Source organism: Lemur catta, chromosome 11 (genome assembly GCF_020740605.2).
Source record: "Lemur catta isolate mLemCat1 chromosome 11, mLemCat1.pri, whole genome shotgun sequence".
NCBI lineage: Eukaryota > Metazoa > Chordata > Mammalia > Primates > Lemuridae > Lemur > Lemur catta.
In genome coordinates, this window is record NC_059138.1 from 3,928,450 (window position 1) to 3,953,149 (window position 24,700).

At 38.6% G+C, this 24,700-nt stretch overlaps 1 protein-coding gene across 6 annotated transcripts in view; it reads right to left on the bottom strand.

Annotated features, from left to right (window-relative positions):
- The window catches only part of ACTR3B (actin related protein 3B), a 71,435-nt gene extending 48,256 nt beyond the window's left edge, over window positions 1-23,179 (bottom strand). For 2 of the 6 annotated variants that reach the window (XR_006738119.1, XR_006738118.1), the window contains exons 1-2: window positions 22,994-23,109; window positions 1,406-1,461 (exon numbers count right to left, since the gene is read on the bottom strand). Coding sequence is in view for 1 of the 6 variants with exons in the window: in XM_045564254.1 (XP_045420210.1) it covers window positions 1,406-1,461; window positions 22,994-23,037 (100 nt within the window). In the remaining 5 variants the exon portion in view is untranslated. Of the gene's footprint in view, window positions 1-1,405; window positions 1,462-17,550; window positions 17,634-22,993 lie in introns of those variants that run through there. The other 4 variants (XM_045564254.1, XM_045564256.1, XM_045564257.1 and 1 more) reach the window with 4 other exon arrangements.
- Between the last annotated feature and the right edge of the window lie 1,521 nt (window positions 23,180-24,700).

Genomic DNA, 24,700 nt, shown 5'->3' on the forward strand with positions numbered 1-24,700 from the left:
ATCCCCACAAAATTCACATATTGAAGCCCTAACCCTCAATGGGACTACATTTGGAGATAGGACTTTTAGGGAGGTAGTTAAGGTTAAGGTTACATGTGGGATCCTAAACCGGTAAGAGTGGTGGCTCTATAGAAAGTGAAAGAGACACCAGAGAGTTCTGTCCCCAGCCCCAAGCCCCCACGCCCACACAAAGACCACGTGAGGACACACAGAGAAGGCAGCCCTCTCTCAGCCTCCAGAAACCAACCCTGACAGCGCCCTGATCTTGGACTTCAGAACTGGGATAAAATTAATCTCTATTGTTTAAGCTACCCAGTCTATGGTATTTTGTTATGGCAATCTGAGCAGACTAAGATTCATTTATGAATTTAAAATGAAGATATAGTGGACCAATCACACCAATCATCAAGGACAACCCATTCATGGCACTGGAGTGTTTAGATCTAGAAAATCACATCTGTGGTCAGTTATCCAGCAGGCAAGGAACGGGACTGAGGTCATTTAAACGTTTTCAAGTAATCTGGAGGACACTTTCCAGTGATTTGAATACCCACATTCGACAAATAAGGCTTCAGCCTTCCCTTGAATAAATGCTAGTCAAGCTCCTTGCCTCTGACATTCCTCCACTGTCCCAGTTCCATTCTGGTCACAAGAGTTTGTCATCACAATGTTACTTACCCCCTAACAACTTAGAATCCCTAAGATCACACTAATCTTACAATAGCTACATTTAGGGAGCAGAGTTTCAGTTCACTCTTTAATGATACATCTTACTCTTTGGAAAGCTGTTTCCAAATAATCACCGGAAATTTAGATAGTTCAGAGATTCCTACCCTATAAACAACTGACCTGACCTTGGGGAGACTCCTGTGGGAAATAAAGAGTGGGTAGGAGGAACTCATTCCAGAATGTGAGGACACTTCTTCTTTTAAGCTTATCATTTTGTACTGGCTAAAAATTAAACAAAAACAAAATACTTCTAAATACAACAAAAATAGTCACAAGGCCTCTCATTTCCACCCCTCCAAAAAAAATCTTTCAATAGAGTGAATAGTGTGGTACGGGAGATATTCAGTCCATGAAGTTGCTAAGCTAACAGAACTGTACTTATTTAAAATTACAAATTAATCTTAAAGAATCAGATATACTTTTTCTAGGCAGTTCAGACATTTATGATTAAATAAAAGACCCCTGCCAACCACCCAAGCTGACAAACTCCAATGACAGTAACAAAGGGCTGCATCAGAAAGGAATCAAACGACTAGAAAGGTGTGGGAACCAAAACAATCTCCTAAAAGAAGATGATGGTAAGTAAATTAACACACCTTGAAAAACAGAATTAGAATGCTTAGAACAATTCTGAGAAACACAATCCTTTATAAACCAAGGATAGAGCTTTACTTACATGAAGGAATAATGAACTGTGGCTCAGTGTTGCCTGCGTAGCCAAGCTTGGTGTACCTAAAAGCACAAAGTCATCAACACATGTTTAGATAACAATACTCTCATCTACATTCCAACAATGTCTTATTATAAGCTCTCCATGTCCTAAAATATCAAGCCTCAGAATATTCCCTTTAAAAAAGAATCAATCACTGGGAACCAAACACTAATTCCAAATAAGAAAGCAGTTGCAAAAATTTTAAATATTATGCTTGTTTCTACTGGAAAAAAGAAACATATATACTAATACATAAATTACATTTGTGTACCCCTAATAACTTTAAAAGTGCTTTCACATTCTTTCTGTCTTTATAAAAACCCTGTGAATAAAGTGTATATTATCCCTATTTTGCAGACAAGAAAACTGAGGCACTGAGAAGTTAATTAAGCTACCCAAAGCCAAATAGCTAGTGAACTGCAAAAAAAGAACTTGAATATAAATATGCACGCAAATTCCAGCACAGGTTCTGTAGGAAGTATACTTACTTCCTAGAACTTTTATACAAACTTCCTCAACTTTTGGGGGGCGGGGGGTTGGAAAATGGTTACATAATTTTCTTAAAATGTCATGGCATATGTCTAGAAACAGCTACTGCCATCTCCTGAGAATCATCTGACAGGAGCATCTCTTTATCATCTCATTTCAGAAGGAGCCCATTTTCTGTCAAGATACTCTGTATGATAGATTCCAAAAGTCTTAACTAAAACAAATGCCAAAATACTACTCTCTGTTCCAAAAGCATTTGCTAATCTCCTAAATATAAAAAAAAATGGGGAGGGGGAGGTAAAAAAACATCACTTAGAACCATCTGCTGGAAATGAAAAACTGACAGGCAATAAGTCAATTGAAAAGACTCATCAGTGCTTCCTTCTCCATTAGGACCACTCTAATTAATTGTCAAGTCTGGACAACCAAACCATCATCCTGTAACAAGGCTTAGCAGTGTTGAAAATAACTTTAATAATTCATTCTATTTTTTAAATTATTTCAAGATGCTTGATATTAAATTTTGATGATGTGGTAATATTTCCAAATTCTAATAAATTAATTTTATGATTCTTAAATGTATTCTACATGCTAATTTTACTATTTTTGAACACAGAGTACATAGATAAGGTTTGGAGAGATGAAAAAAAGCAAGTCAGCACTGCTTAAATCACACCTTACTGCTGAGCATCCACAGATCTAAGGTTGTCATCCCACAGGAAGCAGGGCAGAACAGGCCCTAAGACCCCTCAGGCCTTGCAAGGAGTTTCTGGAGACAAGACCCGTCTGAAGCCCTCCCAAGTTCCACAGAGCTGAGAATAAGGGACACAACCAAGTGGACCCACAAGAACTCCACTCTAGGGCTCCCAGACCCACCCAACACAGAGCTCAGGGGCTTTCCAGAATAGAGGCAACATAGAATGAACTTTAAAATTCCAGATCATGCCCAATTTGACCATGATTCTGAAATTATATTCCAGACAGTAAATATAATGAATAACTAACTCAAAGCTAAAGAAGCCTAAAGAATCCAATAAGCAGGCAGAAATCACTAAAATCATCTAACTTTGTGTTTTTAACAAGTCACATTGGCCAACCCCCGCCCCCCAAAAAAAGCATGCACTTTGCACTTAAATAAATCCATTTTCCCACATTGTTAGATTGTGAGTTCCACGATAACCAGAACAAGGTCCTTTCTCATGGCGGTATCTACACCCCCAGCACAGTATCTGGCACACAGCAAACACTCCATATATATCTGGTGAATGAATTGTTACAAGATGGTTGTGTTTGTTTGTTCGTTTGTTTGTTTTGAGACACAGTCTCACTCTGTCGCCCCAGGTAGAGTGTCGTGGTGTCAGCCTAGCTCACAGCAACCTCAAACTCATGGGCTCAAGCAATCCTCCTGCCTCAGCCTCCCAAGTAGCTGGGACTATAGGCAGGTGCCATGATACTCAGCTGATTTTTTTATTTTTAGTAGAGACGGGGTCTTGCTCTTGCTCAGGCTGGTCTTGAACTCCTGACCTGAAGCAATCCTCCCACCTTGGCTTCCCAGAGTGCTAGGATTACAAGTATGAGCCACCTAGTCTGGCCTCAGATATTTGGGAAAAAAAAAAAAAAAAAAACAGCAATAACTGTCAAACTGCTGAGAGCAGGAGCAATGTGTGAAAGAGGGATACTAAAAGTTAGAAAAAGCATCTGATGGAACCAGAAAAGACCACAGACATTGTCTACTACAATCTTCTACTTAAAAGATGAGAAACCACTTGCATATATTAAATATATAATGGGTTTTTTAAAAAACCTGAAACTAATGTGGTAAAAAGTTAACATTCATTAAGATTAGGTGTTAATTATCATTCATGGCTGTTATTTTTTGTATTTCAAGTATACTGCATTGGTTAAAATCATGCACTTTGGCATCATACTGCCTGAGTTTGCATCCCAGCTCTGCTGTTTGCCAAATGTGTAACTTTAGGTAACTTACCCCATCTGTAAAATGGCATAACCATATAACCTACATCTTAGGGTTAGGATCATAATTGACTGAGTTAATATATATATATATAAATATTAGAACAATGCTACCTATACGAGTTTTAATTATTATTTTTCTTTATGTTTGAAATATTTCCTAAGTTAAAATTTTCAAACGTTGAAAAAACAAAAAGCAATGTGTTCTATGTTCCAAGTCACAGCATTCATTCTTTCTGCTGTACACAGTGGACAGTCTAAGTTGTGTAGTGGTGAGAATGAAATGCACAAATGAATGGTGAATCTAATAGATACCAGACAGCCTTCCACAACTATGTCCCAAAGTTTTGTACCCTGAAATCATAACTATGCCCCACAGCAGCAAAAGGTCAGACTACAGAAATGGACTTGAGCACTTTTAGGCCCAAAGCTCTAAAATTCAACTAAATATCGATGATGTCACTCAGCAACAGCTGCTGGAATGTTCAGATTCTGAAGCTTCAGATTCTTTAAGACAGTATGGCCTTGAAAGGAGGCCTCTGCATAGAGTCGCATGGGTACCTTCAATATCAATAACATAAGCAAACAATGATTTTCATGACTGAGGAAAACTAATATGAAAATACATTAAGTTTCTGTTTGATTTTTGGGGTTTTTTTTTTTTTACCCTGTTCCTTCACTGATATGAAGATATGTTAATACTCTTATGTATTAACAACTTACTATAAGATTTTGCTCTCCTGGCCGGGCGCGGTGGCTCACGCCTGTAATCCTAGCTCTGGGAGGCCAAGGCGGGTGGATCGTTCGAGGTCAGGAGTTCGAGACCAGCCTGAGCAAGAGTGAGACCCCGTCTCTACTAAAAATAGAAAGAAATTATCTGGCCAACTAAAAATATATAAACAAAAAAAATTAGCCAGGCATGGTGGCTCATGCCTGTAGTCCCAGCTACTCGGGAGGCTGAGGCAGTAGGATTGCTTAAGCCCAGGAGTCTGAGGTTGCTGTGAGCTAGGCTGATGCCACGGCACTCACTTTAGCCCGGGCAACAAAGTGAGACTCTGTCTCAAAAAAAATATATAAAAAAAAAAAAAAAAAGATTTTGCTCTCCTAAGCAGAACTGAAGCTATAAAAAAAAAAAAAAAACCCACTGGCAAAAGCACAAACTATTCAGATCACTTTATGGTAATTTAATATCTTTCAATTTTCCTGTGCTATTCCTTATACAATAGTATCAAATACACTTGAGGTTTTGTTACTTTGAATAATCACAATGTAACAAACATCTAACATGGTTTTTCAAGAAGAGACATTCAACGTTAAAATTTTAATAAAATCTCCACCAACACAGGCTCAACCTTCAATGACAACGTTAAATATAACACTGTAAATATAATCTAAAAAGTACATTTCCTCAAATTCTTTCCTAGGACAACTCAATGCTAGACTGGCATGCCCCATTAGAGATGATAACATAACAGTTCAACCACATAAAGAGCAAGACCAAAAAAACAGTAAAACATAATTCCTTTTTTTTTTTTAAAATGAGACAACATCTCACTATGTTCCCCAGGCTGGTCTCAAATTCCTAGGATCAGGAGATCCTCCCACAGCTTTCGGAGTAGCTCGGATTACAGGCACGTACCACCCCACCTGGCTAAAACACAATTCATAAATATGGAAAGTGTTCAAGATACCATTATGAAAACAAAGAAAGCTCCCTTTTTCAACCAGTTTACTAACTAGAAACTATGTAGCAGGCACCATATTAATCACTGAGGATATTCAGAGACTGAGGATATATGGGGGGGGGGGGACAGGCTAGGAGGTGGAATGACATGGCCCAGGTCCTCAAAGTGTTCCTCAAAATGTTTACCTATTAGATACATGACTTCAAATTCAGCTTTTCTGTTGTAACATGGCTTACTTTATCTGGCAGGCAAATTTAAGATCATCTGGGTAGGCATCCAGAAAGAACCAAACACACCTGGCTGATCAGATCACCTTGGGAAGCTCCAAAAATACAGATTCCTACAGCCTGTGCAGGACTCACTAATGGGAATCTCCAGAGAAGAAACCTGGGCATCTGCATTTTACACACTTCCCTGGCCCTCCTCCTATGGTCCTGATGGTCAACCAGCCGAGGCATCACTGACCTAAACTACACCACATGCAATTACCTTTAATGTTTTTATATAATGCAAGCTTCCCAACCTCATGTTCATATTCTAACAAAACCACCTACCATTTTTACCAAGTAAGATATATCTATAATGTTGAAGTTCTGTACTGGTCAGAAGTTCAGAAGAAAAGACTCAAATGTACCAATTTCGTATTATTTAGAACACTATGTGTTCAGGTACTATATGAAAAAAATGTAAGAAATCCTTTTCAATTCAAACTATTTATGTAATTAAGAGGTAGTGGGAAAAAAATCTAGGCTCCATCTATTATAACAGGAAAAAAAATTAAAAACAGAAACAAGTTATCCTTGGAAAGAGATGATGGGGGAAAAAAATCTCTCAAGTCAAAAGAAAATGAAACACTAGAAGCATCCCTATTAAAGTCAGAATTAGCCAAGGAGACTCATTATCATTATTCTGATTTAACATTGTTTTAGAAGAACCATATATTATAAATCACAAACAATATATAAAAGGAATAAATACTGGGAAGGAGGAGGCAAAAATTTGATTACTTACAGATAATAACTGAATACCTGGAATATCTAAGGAAATTAAGTGAAAAACTGAAAGAAATAAGGGAATTTAGTAAGTTTATCAGTTACTAAGTGAACAGACAAAAATCAACAACTTTCCTATCTAACAGTAACAAGAATATATACTGGATGAAAAGATTCCACTCAGAATGGCAACAACAACAAAATAATATTACCCTTAAGAATGAACTATATGGGGCCCGGCACAGTGGCTCACGCCTGTAATCCTAGCACTCTGGGAGGCCGAGGCAGGAGGATTGCTTGAGCTCAGGAGTTTGAGACCAGCCTGAGTAAGAGCGAGACCCTGTCTCTACGAAAAATAGAAAGAAATTAGCCAAACAACTAAAAAAAAAAATAGAAAAAATTAGCCGGGCATGGTGGCGTGTGCCTGTAGTCCCAGCTACCTGGGAGGCTGAGGCAGGAGGATCACTTGAGCCCACGAGTTCCAGGTTGCTGTGAACTAGGCTGACGCCACGGTACTCTACCCTAGGCAACAGAGTGAGACTGCCTCAAAAAAAAAAAAAAAAGAATGAACTATATGATGTAAACGCTCCATATACAAGCAAATAAGAGACACGCCTTAATCTTATACAGGATCAATCAATATTTTTAAAAGAAACATCAAATAACACTAAATCTGCCTATAAATTTAATGCAAAACCATTCCAAATCTGGGCCAATATTGAAGGTGGTAATAAATTATACATGGGTGGTAGTAAAAGGTTGAAGAGTCATTATAAAGAGAAGTTTCACATGATCTATCAAAATTTTTAATGCAAATACTCTATTGCCCAGATAGTTTTCGTGCATATACACTGTTATCCAAATAGCTCATTTCTAGGAATTTACCCCCACAGAAGCATTTTTACATTTACACAAAGATATGCACAAAAAATGTTCACTGAAGCACTACAATAGCAAAACAAAAAACTAGAAACACTCAAAATAGAGGATATAGTAAATAAATTATATTACATCCATTCAGTAAAATATCAAACAACCATCCAAAATGAAGATTTATAGTTACTGCCATAAACAGATGCATAATACAGTTTGAAAGCAATTGCAACCAGTATATAATTATGACGTGAGGCAGTATAATGGTGCCACAATGCAGGTTCAAATACCAGCAACAGCTATGTGATTTTAGGCAAGAAAATTAATCCCTCCATACCTGTTTCTTCATCTCCACAATGTCGGTAATAATCCCCAACTCAATGTTAAATGTTACCATTTTTGGAAAATATTTCCCAATTCAAAAGTAAAAGTAGGATCTCATTGAATAATTTTATCTGGGACTTAGGGAAGGCTTCAAAAATAAGAAAATTTTTTAAAATAACACTAATTTTGGCCACGTGTGGTGGCTCACACCTGTAATCCTACCACTTTAGGAGGCCAAGGCAGGAGGATTGTTTGAGGCCAGGAGTTAGACCAGCATGAGCAAGAGCGAGATTCCATCTCTACATAAAAACAGAAAAATCAGCCAGGTGTGGTGGTGTGCACCTGTAGTCCCAGCTATTCCAGAGGCAAGCAAGAGGCCTGCTTGAGCCCAGGAGTTCAAGGTTGCAGTGAGCTATTATCACGTCACTGCACTCCAGCCTGGGCAACAGAGCAAGGCCCTGTCTCAAAAAAATAAAAATAAAATAATAATTTTATTTACTTACTACTAAATATTACTTGATATGTACTAGTGATATCTATTTCTTCCATGAATTGTCCTTAGATAACTTTTCTACTAAATTTCTAGTGTCTTCTTATCAATATGTGTGAAATCTTACATACTGAGGATATTAATGCTTGCTCACATATATTGCTAATTTTTCCGTTTGTTGTTTAACCCTGAGTTATACAATTTCTGAAATGTAATCATTTAAACAGTTTAGATGATCAAATATACCAATTATTTTCCTGAATAATTTTCTTTATGTGTCTACTCTGAAAGTCTCTCTATATGCTAAAATGTCATATTACTACTCTTCTGGTTTTATGTATATATCTTTTATCCCAAATGGGAAAAACTACATTAATCAAATTTCCCAAACCTGTGTACAAAGCATTCAAGACCATCAACTCTTACATTAATTGCCCTTGGTTTTTGTTAGTTCTGACACTACCTTCCAAAAGATAGCATGGTAGAGGCAGGCACCATTCTGCAAATTATATAAACTACTGATTGCCAGCCACTTTCTCAAATTCAAGACCACCTTCCTTCCATTCCTACCCTAACTTAAGACCTTTTTTCATAAGGTAATCAGGAAAGACAGAAGCGGAGGCTATGGAAATAGAATCAATACTTCCTAAGGCAATATCAATAGTTACACCTCTGCCTTTTAAACAAAAAAGGTTCTCATAGTTCAAAATTCAAAGCAGTATGAAAAGGTCTCCATTAAGAAGTTTCACTCCTATTCCTACACCCATCTACCCCATTTCTGCCTTCCATCCACCTGCTATTCTAGTGTATCTTTCCAATGTTTCTTTCTATAAATATAATATATCCTTATTTGCCCCAAACATTTTAAACAGACCTCATGCAAAGACTCTTTCACTCTTCTTGTTAAATGCCACTATCTTTCAATGGCAGTAACATGTAGACTTTCAATTCTGCAAAGTCAGGAGAATTAATCTACCATTCACTCAACATATTTATATATAATTGAAATTCCTCCTACAACCATGTGTCTTGAGCAGAAGGTGCCAATGTAAGCTCAATTAATTTATGTTCTAAAGTGGAAATGTTACATCTTAAAACAGTGTTTTACATCTTTACGTCTTTAAATAGTGTTCTCAAACTCTATCCTGCAGGGAGCTTCTTTTGATTAAGTCCCCTGTGAGGGCCAGTCTCAAATCCCAAACTTCAATCAGAATAGCTCTACTCCCCCCTAACATCTTCACGGTTTAAAGATGGTTTTGAAAAAAGTAAAACTGTTCCCAGATCTTAATGATATAAGTTTTTAAATAATACAATCCCATACTATTCACTATAAATTAATATATGATCAATTTTTAATGTTGCTTGGCTGTTCTATAGAAAAGTGCATTCTCTGCTTATAGAACAAAGAATTCAATATATAAGTTCAACGGTGTTATTTTCTCTAAATCTAGTATCTTTTTTGTGTGTCTATTTGATCTGCCTTTAAATTTTATATTACTTAACATACTTTTCTACTTTTCCATCTAAATGCATTTTCTTTGCCCCTACATTATTTGGTAAACATAAGATCATGAGGTACTGCCCCTTTGTGGATTTTGAACATTATAAAGTGAACTCTGACTTCCAGTTAAAATGGTGTTTAGGTCGGGCACTGTGGCTCAAACCTGTAATCCCAGCACTTTGGGAGGCTGAGGCAGAAGGATCACCTGAGGCCAGGAGTTCAAAATCAGCCTGGGCAAAAAGGGAGACCCCATCTCTACCAAAAACTAAATAAAAATAAAAAAGCTAGGTATAGTGGCACATGCCTATAGTTTCAAGAGGCTGAGGTGGGAGCATCACTTGAGCCCAGCATGGTGGGCGACAGAGCAAAACCCTATCTCACTGGGAAAAAAAAAAAAATGGTGTTCAAAAAATGTTTTAACTGTTTAAACGGCAAACCAAACATATGATCTAATATCACTCTTTCCTGAAATCCCACTAAAACAAAAGCAAAATGATTTTTTAAAAGCAATATTAACTCACAGGAATAGGAAGGAGACAATAGCAAGATTCTGGCCCTGGAAAGCTGAGGACCTGTGGTAACTGACTTTGGAGATGTGAGAAAGCCAGCAGAGGCAAGAGCCGAGAACCAGCCCAACATACACCCCAGACTCTCAAAGTTTCCGGAGGTGGTTGGTGCACAGGTACCTGAAATACTGAGGCCAGGGGGAGAGCCCCTCTCCTGCCCCACACTGCAGGGCACTTGTTCCTCCCTGGCTCCAGCGCTCTCTTGAAGCTGATTCTCTGGAATGTGTAAAGCAAAGGGTTCTTGGACTCAAGTCAACTGGCAACGGTCAGAGTACAAGGCTAAAACCAAAACTTTTTAAATGAACCAAAAAAATAATAAACCCTTATTTTTCTTTTGCATTCAAATGATATTCCTGCTTTCTTTTACTTTGCATTTGTTTGCTGTATTTTTTACCATCCTTTTACTTTCTGAATGACTGTAACTTATATGTAACCAACATAGTTTTAGTTAAGAATATGAATTTAGTTGAGTCAATACCAAGTGAGTTCACCTCATGAGCAAAGTACCTAAGTCTTACACTTGTTTTAGCTTTTAGCTTTTATACTATTCTTTGTGGTTGCCTTTGTTTTCTATCTTTTGCTCAGTGATCTGTTTTCTTATTAGTTGTTTTTCTTCCTCCTAATTTGTAAATTTCAAAGTCTGTTTTTAGTATAATAGGCTTCTCAATTTATCAACTTCAAAAACGAAACGGTATTCCTTAACTACAGATTATGAAGATGAAGCAGTTAGCACAAAGCATCCCCCTGCTCCCACTCCCCTGCCCTAACCCTAATAATCCCCATTATGTTGCCTTTCAGAAATTTTTACTATGTAGTGTTATCATTATGCTGGTATTTTTATGGCTGGGTCAGTATTTACTCAACTATTAAAGCTGGCATTTTCATACTTCAACCTCTCCATTTGTGGACTCCTCGTTGATTCATCTTTCATTTAGCTGGGTTATATCTACAAGTAGATTTTTCGGTGAGGTTTATGAAATGCTGTAACACCTGAGCTTTTGCACATTTGAAGATGTCATTATGTTACATTTTAATGACATTTCAATCCAATCACATTGTCTCCCCTATTCCCCAACTTCCCCCATTCTTAGACATTGCTCTATTACCTTCTAGCAAATTACATAGCTGAAAAATATGAGACTGGGTTGATTTTATTTTTTCTGTTATAGGTGGCCTGTTTGCTTTTTTCCTTCTTAAATATGTGTAAGATTCTTTCTTTATCTTTCAGGCTTATTACATTCTCCAGGATATGTCTCCATTTTAATGACTCTTTACTGAATTTCTGCCAGTTCATAATGAGCCTTTGTATCTATATAATTATACGATCCTTTATTCCAAGAAAACTTTCTTCACCTTTCATTTACACGTTTCATCTTTTTCACTTACTCTGTTCCCTCATTAAGAAACACCAGCTCTGACTATGCTAGATCTGATTCTCTTCCATAGCTTCTACCTTCTCTCTAATCACTACTATCTCTTTGTTCTTCCCCACTGTGTTCTATGTCATTTCCCAAAGTTTATCCTTCATGTAACTAAGATTTCAGAACCACTGGTACTACCTCTTGCAATTTCAACATGGTTTTCATTTCTGAAATGATTTTGGTTTCCTTTCTACTTCCTTCCTTATGGATGTCAACTCACTTTCATAGCCTCCTTTTACCTTCCTTTTAATCTTTTTTAATTAATTCTTTCCTCTTTTATTGAGCTCATGTCTAAATTTTTTGAGAGCAAGATGGTTTTACCTAAAATTCCACTCTAATCCTTGAAGTACTCCTTCCAAAGTACATTTTTCACCTACTTTTATTTGCCACATTCCTTTCCCATGATGGGTCCTTTCAGCTTAATGCTCAGCTTTGAATGGGACCAGTTCTCTCTGGACCTGCTCTTTGCTCAACAACAAAACAACCCTTCTCCCCGCTTACATAGATACTGAATACAATGTCTTGAAATCTCTATGCAGTCCTTTGGCTGGTTAAGAAAGAAAAATTTGCTGCAACAGTGGGCAGTCAGAGCCTGAATTTGGGTATACTTTCCCACTAAGTCTGCTAAACCCTTTGTTCTGGGGATACATCTAATTGCACAGCTCACTGTGGAGGACAGGAAGTTTAAGGGGAAATGGCTTATCTGAGATATCAGCAATTCCTGCTCAAATATAAGCTGGTCATCCTCATAGGTTTCCCCTTTAGGATGCAAAGTCAAAGAACATAAAGACAGTATTACTACATGATCCCTCCTTTAGCCCAGCATGCCTTGCTATTTCGTAGCACAGAAATGAACTGCTGCCAGAATATGCCTTCTTTGGCAATGGGCTATTCATCCCTGAGCTCCCAGCCCTGCAGTAAGGACTGTGAGCGGTGCCTTCAGGAACTTATGCTTAGACACCTGCAACCTGCCAGAGATGGGCAGTGATGTCACATCTCATATCCTCCTGCAAATGGGTCCACATTCCACTGTAAATTTCATAAAATGTGATATGAGTTTTAGCTATTTTCTTCTCTGTTTTGGTTAGTTTCATTTATTTTGGGAGGTTCCATGAAGGAGTGTTAAGTGACTGTATATTTATACCATGATACATCCAACAAAGTATGAAAGAACGTTTATAGTAAAAAAAGGATGTATGATATATGGTAAAATCAATGCTACTAATGCTTCAGAGAACTTTTCATAAATGAAGTTTTATGGTAGTTATAAGGGAAAAAGTGTAGTAATGAATGGCTCTAGAGTCTGTCAATATAGATACAACACAAAAATAGCATACATAAAAATAAAATAAACTTGCTAACTGTCTAATAGTTATTAATTAGAAAAGCCTTTCTTTTCTTTTTTCAAATCAGATCCTGGAAGAGAGGACAGGGAAGGGGAAGAAGAGATTATAAGCTAATTTCATTTCTGCTCATAGTTGAGAGCCAACAGAAAACAGCCACACAATAGGGTTATATATAAAGGTAACTATTAGACAAAAATATAATCCATCCTAAAGTCCACCAAAAAAGATATAAATCAAATAAAACTGACTATATGGCAAAAGATTATATTTAAGCATATATGTATAAAAATAACATAAATATGGCAAAACTGAGGTGAAATATATCAATCATAGTAAGTACAAACGTGCTTAATTCACCCATTAAAAGGTAACCTTTTCAAATTGGCTAGAAAGCAAAATCCAACAATATGTTGGGTATAAACAATTCAGAAAGGATAATTACAAAAGGATGGACAAATATATACATACCAGGCAAACACAAGAAGAAGCAAGCAGAGATCACACATCTTGATATCTGACAAAGAAGAATTCGGGGAGAAAACACTAAAAGACTACTTTACAATGCTAAAGCAACAACTCAAGGGGAGGTACAAGTTATTTATATGCAGGTACCCAGTAAGGCAGCAACAACTTTCATAAAGCAGAAAATACAGGAAACCCACGGAGAAACAAGAAAAACACTAATAATAGGAGACCTTAACATACTATTCTCAGTCCAAGACAGATTAAGTAGACAAAAAAAATTGGAAGACCTAAATAACATCAATAAGATAGTTAATATAGATATATGTTCAACTCTGAACTCACAAATAGAGATTATACCTTCTTTCCAAGAACATAAAGAATTCACAAACTATATCTTAGTCCACAAAAAAATGAAGTCCAAAGAACAGAAATAATACTATCAGCATTCTCTAACCATAACCTAATAAGAGTAGAAATTAAAAACAAAAGGGGCCAGGCACAGTGGCTCACGCCTGTAATCCTAGCACTCTGGGAGGCCGAGGTGGATCATTTGAGCTTAGGAGTTCGACACCAGCCTGAGCAAGAGCAAGACCCAGTCTCTATTAAAAATAGAAAGAAATTAGCTGAACAACTAAAAATATATAGAAAAAATTAGACAGGCATGGTGGCACATCCCTGTAATCCCAGCTACTCGGGAGGCTGAGGCAGAAGGATTGCTTCAGCCCAGGAGTCTGAGGTTCCTGTGAGCTAGGCTGATGCCACAGCACTCTAGCCTGGGCAACAGAGTGAGACTCTGTCTCAAAAAAAAAAAAAAAAAAGGTCCTTCCACCTACAAATTTTAAAACATGCTAGCACATAAATATTGAGTGAAGAGGGAAATTCAAAACAAGAAAACAGAAATTTCTTAAAAATGGTAACAAAAAATAAATCTAAATCTAAGGGATAAATACGGCTAAAGACATAGCAGCCAAAGTGTTGTACTATTAAATACCTTTTCAACATAAAGGAAAAAATAAAAATGAATTTATTAATATTTCCCTCACTCAAAACAAAAACAAGAAAACAAAATAAAGAAGAGCAGAAGAAATTAATAATGATAAAAGCAGAAATAAATGAGTCAAACACAGTAAAATAATAGAACTAATAAACCCCAAAGCTTGCACTTTGAAAATAGATCTGCAAATTAGATAAGCCACTAGCTAAACCGTCAGGAAAAAGGGGTGAAAAGATAACACACAAATTTGAGTGACAAGAAGAAAAATAACCATAAAAACAGAGATTTTTAAAAATGAAGAGGCTATTATATATATACATTTGAAAAATCTAGATGAAGTGGACATTTTTTAGACAAATGCAACATATTAATATTGATTCCACAAGGACAGAAAATCTAAATAGACATAGAAGAAATAGGGAGAGCAGAACTCCACACACAAGAAAGCACTAAGCCCAGTTTTACTACCAAGACTTTAAACTCAGATAGTCTTAATACTACTTAAATTATTCCAGGGCACAAAAAAATGAAAACTTTATTTGTTTTGTGAAGAAAATGTAACACTGACCCTAAAATCTGACAAAGATTGCACCAAAACACAAAACTATAAATTGGTCCCACTTATATCGATGTAAAAGTCTAAATATTAACAAACAGAATCTACCTGCACATCAAAAAATAATACATCATGATCAAGTGGGGATTAATCCAGAATGCAAGAGTGGTTCAACATCAGAAAACCCATTAATATATTAATAATTAACTGGCTAAGAAAGAAAACTACATACTCCATTTATGATACAGATATCTGGCAAATTCAACATCCATTCATACTATAAACATGTCAAGAAAATATAAAGTAACAGTTACTTTCTTAACATGACATATATTCATATGTATACATACACATTTTATGTGTGTGCACGTATATACACAAACAGCAATCCAAAAAACCAGCATCTTACTTGTTTTAGAAACACCACAACTACTAATGTCCACTAATTCCACTCCTATTCAATGTTGTTTTGAAGGTATTAGCCCCTGCAATGTGTCAATTAAAAAGCAATTAGTGTCCATAAAAATGGAAAGGACATTTGCCAATGACAAATTTATATCCAGAAAACCCTAAAGATCAAGGGAAAAATTCATATAAATAAGATAAACATTTTGTAAAGCAGCAAGTTATAAAATTAACACATAAAAACTAATAGCCTTTATATACTCCAGAAAAAACATAAGATTAAAATGAAAAAAAAGACAGCATTTATGACAGCAAAAAGAAAATCAAACACCTAGGTGTAAACTTAACAAGAAATCTACCAGGGCAGGGCATGGTGGGTCGCGCCTGTAATCCTGGCACTCTGGGAGGCCGAGGCCAGAGGATCACTCGAGCTCAGTAGTTCCAGATCAGCCTGAGCACCAGCAAGAGCCGTCTCTACTAAAAATAGAAAAATTAGGCCTGGCATGGTGGCTCATGCCTGTAAATCCTAGCACTCTGGGAGGCTGAGGCAGGAGCATCGTTTCAACCCAGGAGTTTGAGGTCGCTGTGAGTTAGGTTGATGCCATAGCACTCTACCCAGGGCAACAGAGCAAGACTCTGTCTCAAAAACAAAAAAGAAAAAAGAAAAGAAAAGAAAAGAAAAAGAAAAATTAGCCTAGTGCAGGGGCATGCACCTGTAGTCCCAGCTACTAGGGGAGACTGAGGCAGGAGGATGACAGGAGCCCAGGAGTTTGAGGTTACAGTGAGATGCCATAATGCCACTGCAGTCTATCCCAGGTCACCGAGCAAGACTCTGTTTCCAAAAAAAAAAAAAAGAAAGAAATCTACTTGAAGAAACACCACAATATTCCTAAGATACAAACAGACTTGAACTAATAAAAAGATATATCATATATTCTTTGATGGGAAGACATAAAGATGATGATGCTCATTAAATAAACTACTATAATTCCAATACAAAATGCCATCAGGCTTTTTCCCTTGGAAACAGAGAAGCTGATATAAAGTTCATTTGGAAGAAGAACAAGCAAGAATACATGGGAAAGCCCTAAAAAGGAAGAATAGGATAGGCAGAGGAGGCCGGCACCATCAGATACTAAACCATTTCAAATACCCTCACTAATTAAGACTGTAGTGCTGTGGTTATGAATAGACCAACAAACTAACACAATACAAAATCCAGAAATGAACACAATCGAATAGACAAATTTAGTACACAATAAAGGCAGCATCTCCAGTTATTCAGTTTTTTCCATAAATGATGTTGAGATAAACAGGACAGCCAAAAGGAAAAAAAAATGGATCCAACTGCGTCCATTCCTCATACCATATATCCCAAGATAAATTCCAACTGGATTAGAGATTTAAATGAAAAAAGGAAACCAGTAAAAAAAAATAATAATAAATACCATGTAATCTAGGAATGAAAAAGACCTAACTATGACTCCAAATCCAGAAATAAGGAAAAGATTAATGAATCTGATTACTTTAAAAAAACAACAAATTTTGCATGATAAAAGACAAATGATAAATAGGGAAAATATATTTGCAACATATCATTAAGGGTTAATATCCTTACGTGAAGACAAGCATTAACAGGCCCAAGACTGCTTTCCCTTGAAAGATCTGCTTGTAGTCTTGGCCTCTGGCTGGCATCTGGGAACCTGGATTTCTGGAGGGTTCCCACCGTTCCCTAAATGACAAGAGTGTGCCTACACTGTGCAAACAATGCAGTTTACACCAAACTCTTGCCTTCCTTCTGGGACTCTGGAATTCTGGTGCATGCCATGCGGAGGGTGCCTGCATGACCACCCCCAGTGAAAACCTTGGGCTCTGAGTCTCTGACAAGCTTCTCCAATGAACAGCACTGTACTTGTGTTGTCACAACTTGATGCTGGAGGAATCGGGTACATGATTGCACTGGGAGAGGACTCTGGAAGTTTGCACCCAGTTTCTTCCAGACACTTCCCACATGTTTTTGCTTTGTACCTTTTCACTGTAGTCCTGAGAGCCCTCGTAACAATCACTGAAGCTGGGGGGTGGTCTGTGGAACCCCTGATATACCGTAATATATGAAGAGCATCTAAAAATAAAGAAGCAAAAGAGCAAAAGCCCAGAGAAAAATGGGTTAGGTAAAGGAAGAGACAGAAAAAAAGAAATACAAAGGACTCTCAACCACATGGATAGATGCTTATCTTCCCACATAATAACAAATCAAAATTAAAACTACGTTGAGTGCTATGGTTTGAATGTCCCCTCCAAAATTCATCTTGGAATTTAATTGCCATTTAGAAGTGGACCATTAAGAGGAGCCACACTCTTAAGGAATGGATTATTCACTCAGCAACTAATCCAGTCTGATGAACAGATGAACATTATCATGGGATTGGGTCCGCTACGGAGAGTGGATTGTTATAACAGCGAGTTGACCCTCTCTCTTCCTCTCAATCTTGCCCTCTCCTGCCTGTCACCTTGCACCATGGGATAACACAGCACTAAGGCCCTCCCCGGATGTTGGCAAGCTGCTCTTAGACTTCCCAGCCTCCAGAACCATGAGCCAAATAAACTTCTCTTCTTTATAAATTATCCAGTGTGTGGTATTCTGCTATAGAAATACAAAGCAAACTAAGACAGTAAGATACAATTTCTTGTATTCTAGGTTGGTAAAAATCAAAAGATTTGACAATGTACTCTGTTGATGAGTCTGTAAAACAGAGGTATTCTCACACATCACTGGTGAGAATGCACACTAATGAGTGGAATTTCACATCGTATAGCAAAATTACATACAAATTTGCCCTTTGACCCAGAAATCCCACTTCTAGGAATCTATCCCAGCGATACTCTGGCAAAAAAAAAAAAAAAAATACAAAAAGACATATACATGACAAGACTGTCATTATCTTTTGATAATAGCAGAATGCCCAAAAAATGATGGAGACATGTCTAAAGAACATGGAAGCAAGCTTGAAAGAGTTTTAGGTGGCCAAATCTGGGACAATTTAAGCATCAAAACAATGGCAATAATATCAATAGATAATAATCCACTGAATATAATAAGTATGACAAAATGGATTACAACCCTTACAATAAAACAATCCACACAGAAGAAAAATAAATGGGGACTATGGAAAAGCTCTTCCTTATAGTAAAATTGCTAATAGGTGGAGACAATACTAGAGTTTAAAATCACCATTTTGTACCCATCACTATAATAACTAATTCAGGCAAAAATCACCAATGGATACTAAAACTAATGGGTGAAAGTTTAAAGAAGAACATATCTCCCCACAAATGACTTATTAATTACAAAGGGAAAAACAGTAACTGAACAATGAAGAAACCTAGTAGACATCACCCTATCCAAATGACCTTCATCAAATATAAGGCAAGGCTGGGCATGGTGGCTCCCAACTGTAATCCCAGCACTTAAGGAGGCCAAGGTGGAAGGATTGCTTAAGGCCAGGAGTTTGAGACTAGCCTGAGCAACAGAGTGAGACTCCATCTCTACAAAAAAAATTTAGAAATAAAAATTAGCCAGGCTTGGTGGTATGTACCCGTAGTCCTAGCTATTCCAGAGGCTGAGGTAGAAGGATCCCTTGAGCTCAGGAATTGAAGGCTGCAGTGAGCTATGATGGCTCCACTGCACTCAGCCTGGGTGACAAAGTGAGACCCGGTCTCATTAAAAAAAAAAAAAAAAGAGGCAAATCCCTATCTTAAGCTTTTTCATGGAATGCACTAAGAAGGATCAACATCACTTCTGTGGTAGTCCTGACAAATATACATAAACTGTATCTATCATAGGGAAACATCAGGTAACAAATAGCTGCCAAAACGTCAACATCTTGAAAGACAAGAAAAAGCTAAGGAACCGCTGTAGATTAAATGAGACTTAAAAGACATCATGACACCAAATGCAATGCATGGTGCTGGATGAGAGAGGGGGGGTGAAATTCCATAAAAGACATAACTGAGACTGTTCTCATGTATGCATATGGCATATAGGATACTATGCATAAATGTTAAATTTTCTGGGCAGGGTACAGTGGCTCATACCTTTAATTCTTTAGAGGGCCGAGGCAGGGGGACTGCTTGAGCCCAGGAGTTCAATACCAGCCTGAGCAACACAGCAAGACCCCATCGCTACAAAAAATAAATTTAAAAAATTAGTCAGGCATGGTGGCAAGTGCCTGTAGTCCCAGCTACTCGGGAGGCTGAGCCAGGAGGATCATTTAAACCCAGGAGGTCACAGTTGCAGTGAGCTATGATCATGCCACTGCACTCTAGCCTGGGAGACAAAGTGAGACCATTTCTCCAAAATAAATAAATAAATGTTAAATTTTCTGATTTTGATAACTGGTTTATGATTATATGAGAAGGTCGTTGTTTTCAGGAAATATACACTGAAGTATCTTGGTATAAACGAGTATGATGTATGTAACTTATTCTCAAACAATACAGTAAAGTAATAATAACATGTATAGATATACAGAGAGAATGATAAAGCAAATGTTAACAGTTGGTGAAACTGGAAGAATACATAATAGTTTGTTTTTGTTTCTTTTTTTTCATACAGGGTCTCACTCTGTTGCCCAGGCTGGAGTGCAGTGGTATGATCACTGCAACCTCCAACTCCTGGGCTCAAGCAATCCTCCTCCCTCAGCCTTCCAAGTAGCTGGGACTACAGGCACATACTGTCACACCTGGCTAATTTTTCTATTTTTTGTAGAGACAAGGTCTCACTACATTGCCCAGGCTGGTCTCAAACTCCTGAGTTCAAGCGATCCTCCCGCCTCAGCCTCCCAAAATGCTGGGATAATGGTGGGCGTGAGTCACTGTGCTTGGCCAATATTTTGTTCTCTTCCAGCTTTCAGATTTGAAATTCTTTCAAAAATAAGTTTTAAAATACAAAAATCCTCATTTGAAAAGTTTGGCTAAGAGAAGTGAGACTGGATTTGTGAAATATTCTCTGAAAACTATGCAGCCTAGTCATTCCTTTAAATAGATGAAGCTTTATTTTTGGATCCAGCTGATCCCTTTGTCCACACTATCCTGGCCCCTAGCACATTTGTGCTCACTCAATTGGTCTCAGTGTTTATCAGAGGATCTGAGGCTGCTGGTATGAAATTTGTTTGCTATAAAAAACAGTTTAGCACATTGTCTACTAAATTATTAGTGCCCACTACACCCCCCACTAGTGCCCACTATGTATAACTCAACATAAATATTTCCTTTAGAATTTCATACTAAGAAGGCTTTTTAACCTAAGAAACAAGTATTTCTCTTCCTTCCTGAAAATAGGAATTAATTACGTAACTAACAATGACTCCTATGACGTCAAACAGGAAAACTAAGGTCAAACGTGAGGCCCAACTTCAGCAACCACCGGTCTAAAAGTTTGGGTGACTTCCCAGGTCCTTCTTTTCCTTAGTCCTGGTTATTTTTATCTGCATTTTACCATTTTTTGTCCTATTTTGAGGCAAACGTCAATCCAAAAACAATTTTAGCTCTCTGGGAAATATAAGAACTACTAACGTGCTAAAGTACATAAATTCAGGCTCTTTCAGGGTGCTCTTTCTGGCCATACACTGAACACTGGGAATTCACAACAACCACAGTAGTCTCCACAACAGAATATGTTCATGTGAAACCCACTGGGAAGATTCCCTGCCACTGTTTCTAAGTCTTGACACCAAAGCCCGAAGCATGACTTTGGGCCACAAACGAATGATTTACTGAAGTTTAATCTCCAAGTAAGCAAAGTTACATCAATCACTTACCTAAAAAGGTCAAAACTGAACATGACATTTTAGATATTTATAGCAAGAATGATGAGTAAGGTCCCCAGCTTACTAATATAAAGGTATGGCAAATTCTATGAGCATTATTTTATTACTACCAAGAGATGCTTTATATTTCAATAGTTTTGCAGGACCAAAAATAGTAAAAATCTCACGTGCAAACGTGAAATGAAAAATACTTTTATATGTTGCTTTCACTCTTGACACAACCAGACCTGAGGGGGGGATGGGGTAAACAATGAGATTGTGGGGAGAGGGCCTGATAAGGACGCCAGTAATTGGGGAGTTGTATCAGTACTGATTTTGGCTTGTGTTTTAGGTAGAAAAACTATTTCTAAGATAAAAAGCTACAAAACTTCTAATACAATTGTGTATATCAAAAAGAATAATTAACACCAGCAAAGAGGCAGATTTTTCCAGCCTGTAACCACAACTGGTCGCTTCAGCAGCAAAGGAAAGAACTATAAGTAGGAGATGGACTGTAGCAAATTAAAGACACCCCCACAAGGTTGTCAAGGAAACCAAACCAAGAGCATTTTTCCACACAAAAGAATCAAGGGTAAAGTGAACATGCCATGGAATATTTGGTGGCAGAAATGATTAAAATCCTTTCTTGAAAAATCTTTTAAGAGACTAAATTTACTTCCAGGCTATTTTATTAAGCACTATATCCATGATGCAAGCAGGCAAACTTGTATTCCCAAACTACCAACTAGACGGATTCAGCAATCACCTTTCTAAAATGAGCTAAACCAGCCAAGCTTGGAGCACTGACATTGCAGGACATTTCCTAAGGTCCCTTTTGAATATCTTTAGCATCAAAAGAAGCGATCACACTCAAAAAGTAAAAAAAAAAAAAAAAAAAAAAAAAACAGAAAAAAAACCTATACAGAATACCACAAATGGCTTTCCCAAATTTCGACTGTTTTTCAAAATGGAGTCTTTTTAAACACATTTCTAAGAGAAAAGGCAAATCTATGCAAAGTAAATCAAGAGCTTGGCCTGAGTGTGCCATTTCATAGTGGAAAAGCGCAGAGCGGGCAATAAAAAAGGTGTCAAGCTGGTAATCAACGCAAATATCGCCACAAGTAGGTGGTAAAGCATCATCAGCCAGGAGAAACGACACGCACACGAGGGCACAGGATGAGGGCCAGTTTTAAGAATGTGAGAAGGCAGGGACACCGTTAGCGAGGAGGTAAGTGACGCTGAGAGAGCTGCAGTGATCTGTGCCTCACCAGCCGGCATTCCTACAGGCTGAGGTCCTGCTGGCTCCGGGATCCCCGACAGGGCATCCACGCCAGCGGCGGGACGGGGAGGTGCCGAGGGTCCCGGGGACCCCCGCCCAGCCACGTGAGGCGCGGCGAGGAGCAGAGGGGCACACTCAACTGGGCACCGCGTCCCTCCCTCTCAATTCCCTTCCTCCAGTGGCCCTTCCTGGAGAGGAAAGGGGGGTTTTACAACGTCAGAGTGAATCTTGGAGGGAAGCTGGTGCCGGCGCCCCCACCTGCCCAGGTGGTCGGGGCGCTGAGACCCCCTGCGGCGGGCGCAGCTCGACCTCAGGTGAGGGCGACACGCCAGGGGCCGGGAGCGGGGCCGCGGAGGAGCGGGGGTGGGCGCCGAGCGGCTCTTACCCGGTGCCACAGTCCACCACGCAGGGAGGCAGGGAGCCCGCCATGCTCGGGACGCGCGGCGCTGGGCCCAGCCGGCCGCCCGGGAGCGCCCCGCCGCCGTGCGCTCGGACACCCGCTTGCCCCGCGCGCCGCGTCTCCCGTGAGCAGCCGCAGCGCCGCCGCCAGGAGCCCGGATGCTCCGCGGCCGCCTCGTGACGCATCTCCCAGGCCGGCCAATCAGGACGCGCGTGCCCCGCCCCTCGCCCGCCATATTTAGTGCTGGCAGCGAGGCTTGTTGGCCCACACATCCAACCTTGGTACTGGAGAGATTGGGGTTTATTTTTAACTGACTTACGTGAATGTGACCCCATTTCTGAGGCCTGGCTCTTTTCTCATCCTTTAAGTCTTGACTCAAATGTCACCTCAGGAAAGTTGTCCCTGATCACCTTGACTGGGTCCCTTGCCCCCACTTTATCCTCTATCTCAACAATCTGTTGGTTTCAGTCCTAACATTTGGAGCAGAATTTTTTATATGTATTTATTTGTAGTCTGTCTCCCCTACCGGACTGTAAGATCTGCTAGGATAGGGCCTGAATCTGTTTTGCTCACTGTTGATGACCAGATGCTTAACACAGTATTTGGTACATACATGGGAAGAACCCAAATGTTTGTTGAATGAATGAATAAACTTCACTATATAGGGAAAAAATTACTGTTGGAATTATTATACTTAACACTGCAAAATTTCTTCTAAAAAGAAAAATCTGTAAAACAAATGTTTGCTCAGCGTTAGGGAATGAATGACCTTAAGTGAGTCAACATTGCACCAAGATCATTACTGGAAAAGGTTTTCAAGTATCAATGATGGGATAATTATCAAAAAGTTTTGCTGAAACCAGGGACCAAAAAAGGCAAACACCTACTTACTATGTTACAAAGGTACTGAAAGTCACGCTTGCTTCCTATTTCTTGCCTTATCATAAATTCTTGACATTAATTTTTTAGGAGCTTTCTAGAAACATGTAGTTTCATGTAGTTTTTACTTAAAGCATTATGTTTTTTCCCTAGAAGAAGTAATAGATTAGTTGGCTACTCCTAGGTAAGCCATTATCATTTCTTTTTTTACCTGTAAGGATCAAATAGGCCCAGACCTAGAAAATGTTCAGTAGAACTGGAGAGAGAAGTAGAAGATGAGAGGAAAATGAAAGGTCAGAAGTGTGGACGAATGCCAGTATAAGACCCTAAGGCTGGGAGCAAAGATTGCATTTTCCAAGGCCATGTCCGGCTCCCAGTTTTTCATAGCCCTGGCCTAAACGTCGTAGTAAATTCTAGATTACAGACTGTTGGCACTGCCATGTCTTTCATTTTCATTTGCTTAATGCATATACTAAGTATCTACTATATGTCAGGCTTTGTATTAAACCGAGCATGCAACAGTAAGCAGGATGTTCAGAGTATCTCCCCTCAAGAGTCTAGTGAGAGATAGGGACAGTAAACAGGCTTGCAATACAGTGTTGTAAATGCTAAGATGGGGCAAGTCCAGGATACCCAGACAGCCAATAGAGGGGCACCTAACCCTGACTTGGGAATCAGTAGAGGCTTCTCAAAGCATTGGTATCTAAGCTGAAACCCAGAGAGTGGTAGAGAGTAGCTAGGTAAGGAGAATGTGGGGTGGGAGAGTGTTTCTGGGATGGGAAACATGTACAAAGGCCAGGAGGACCTCAAGCC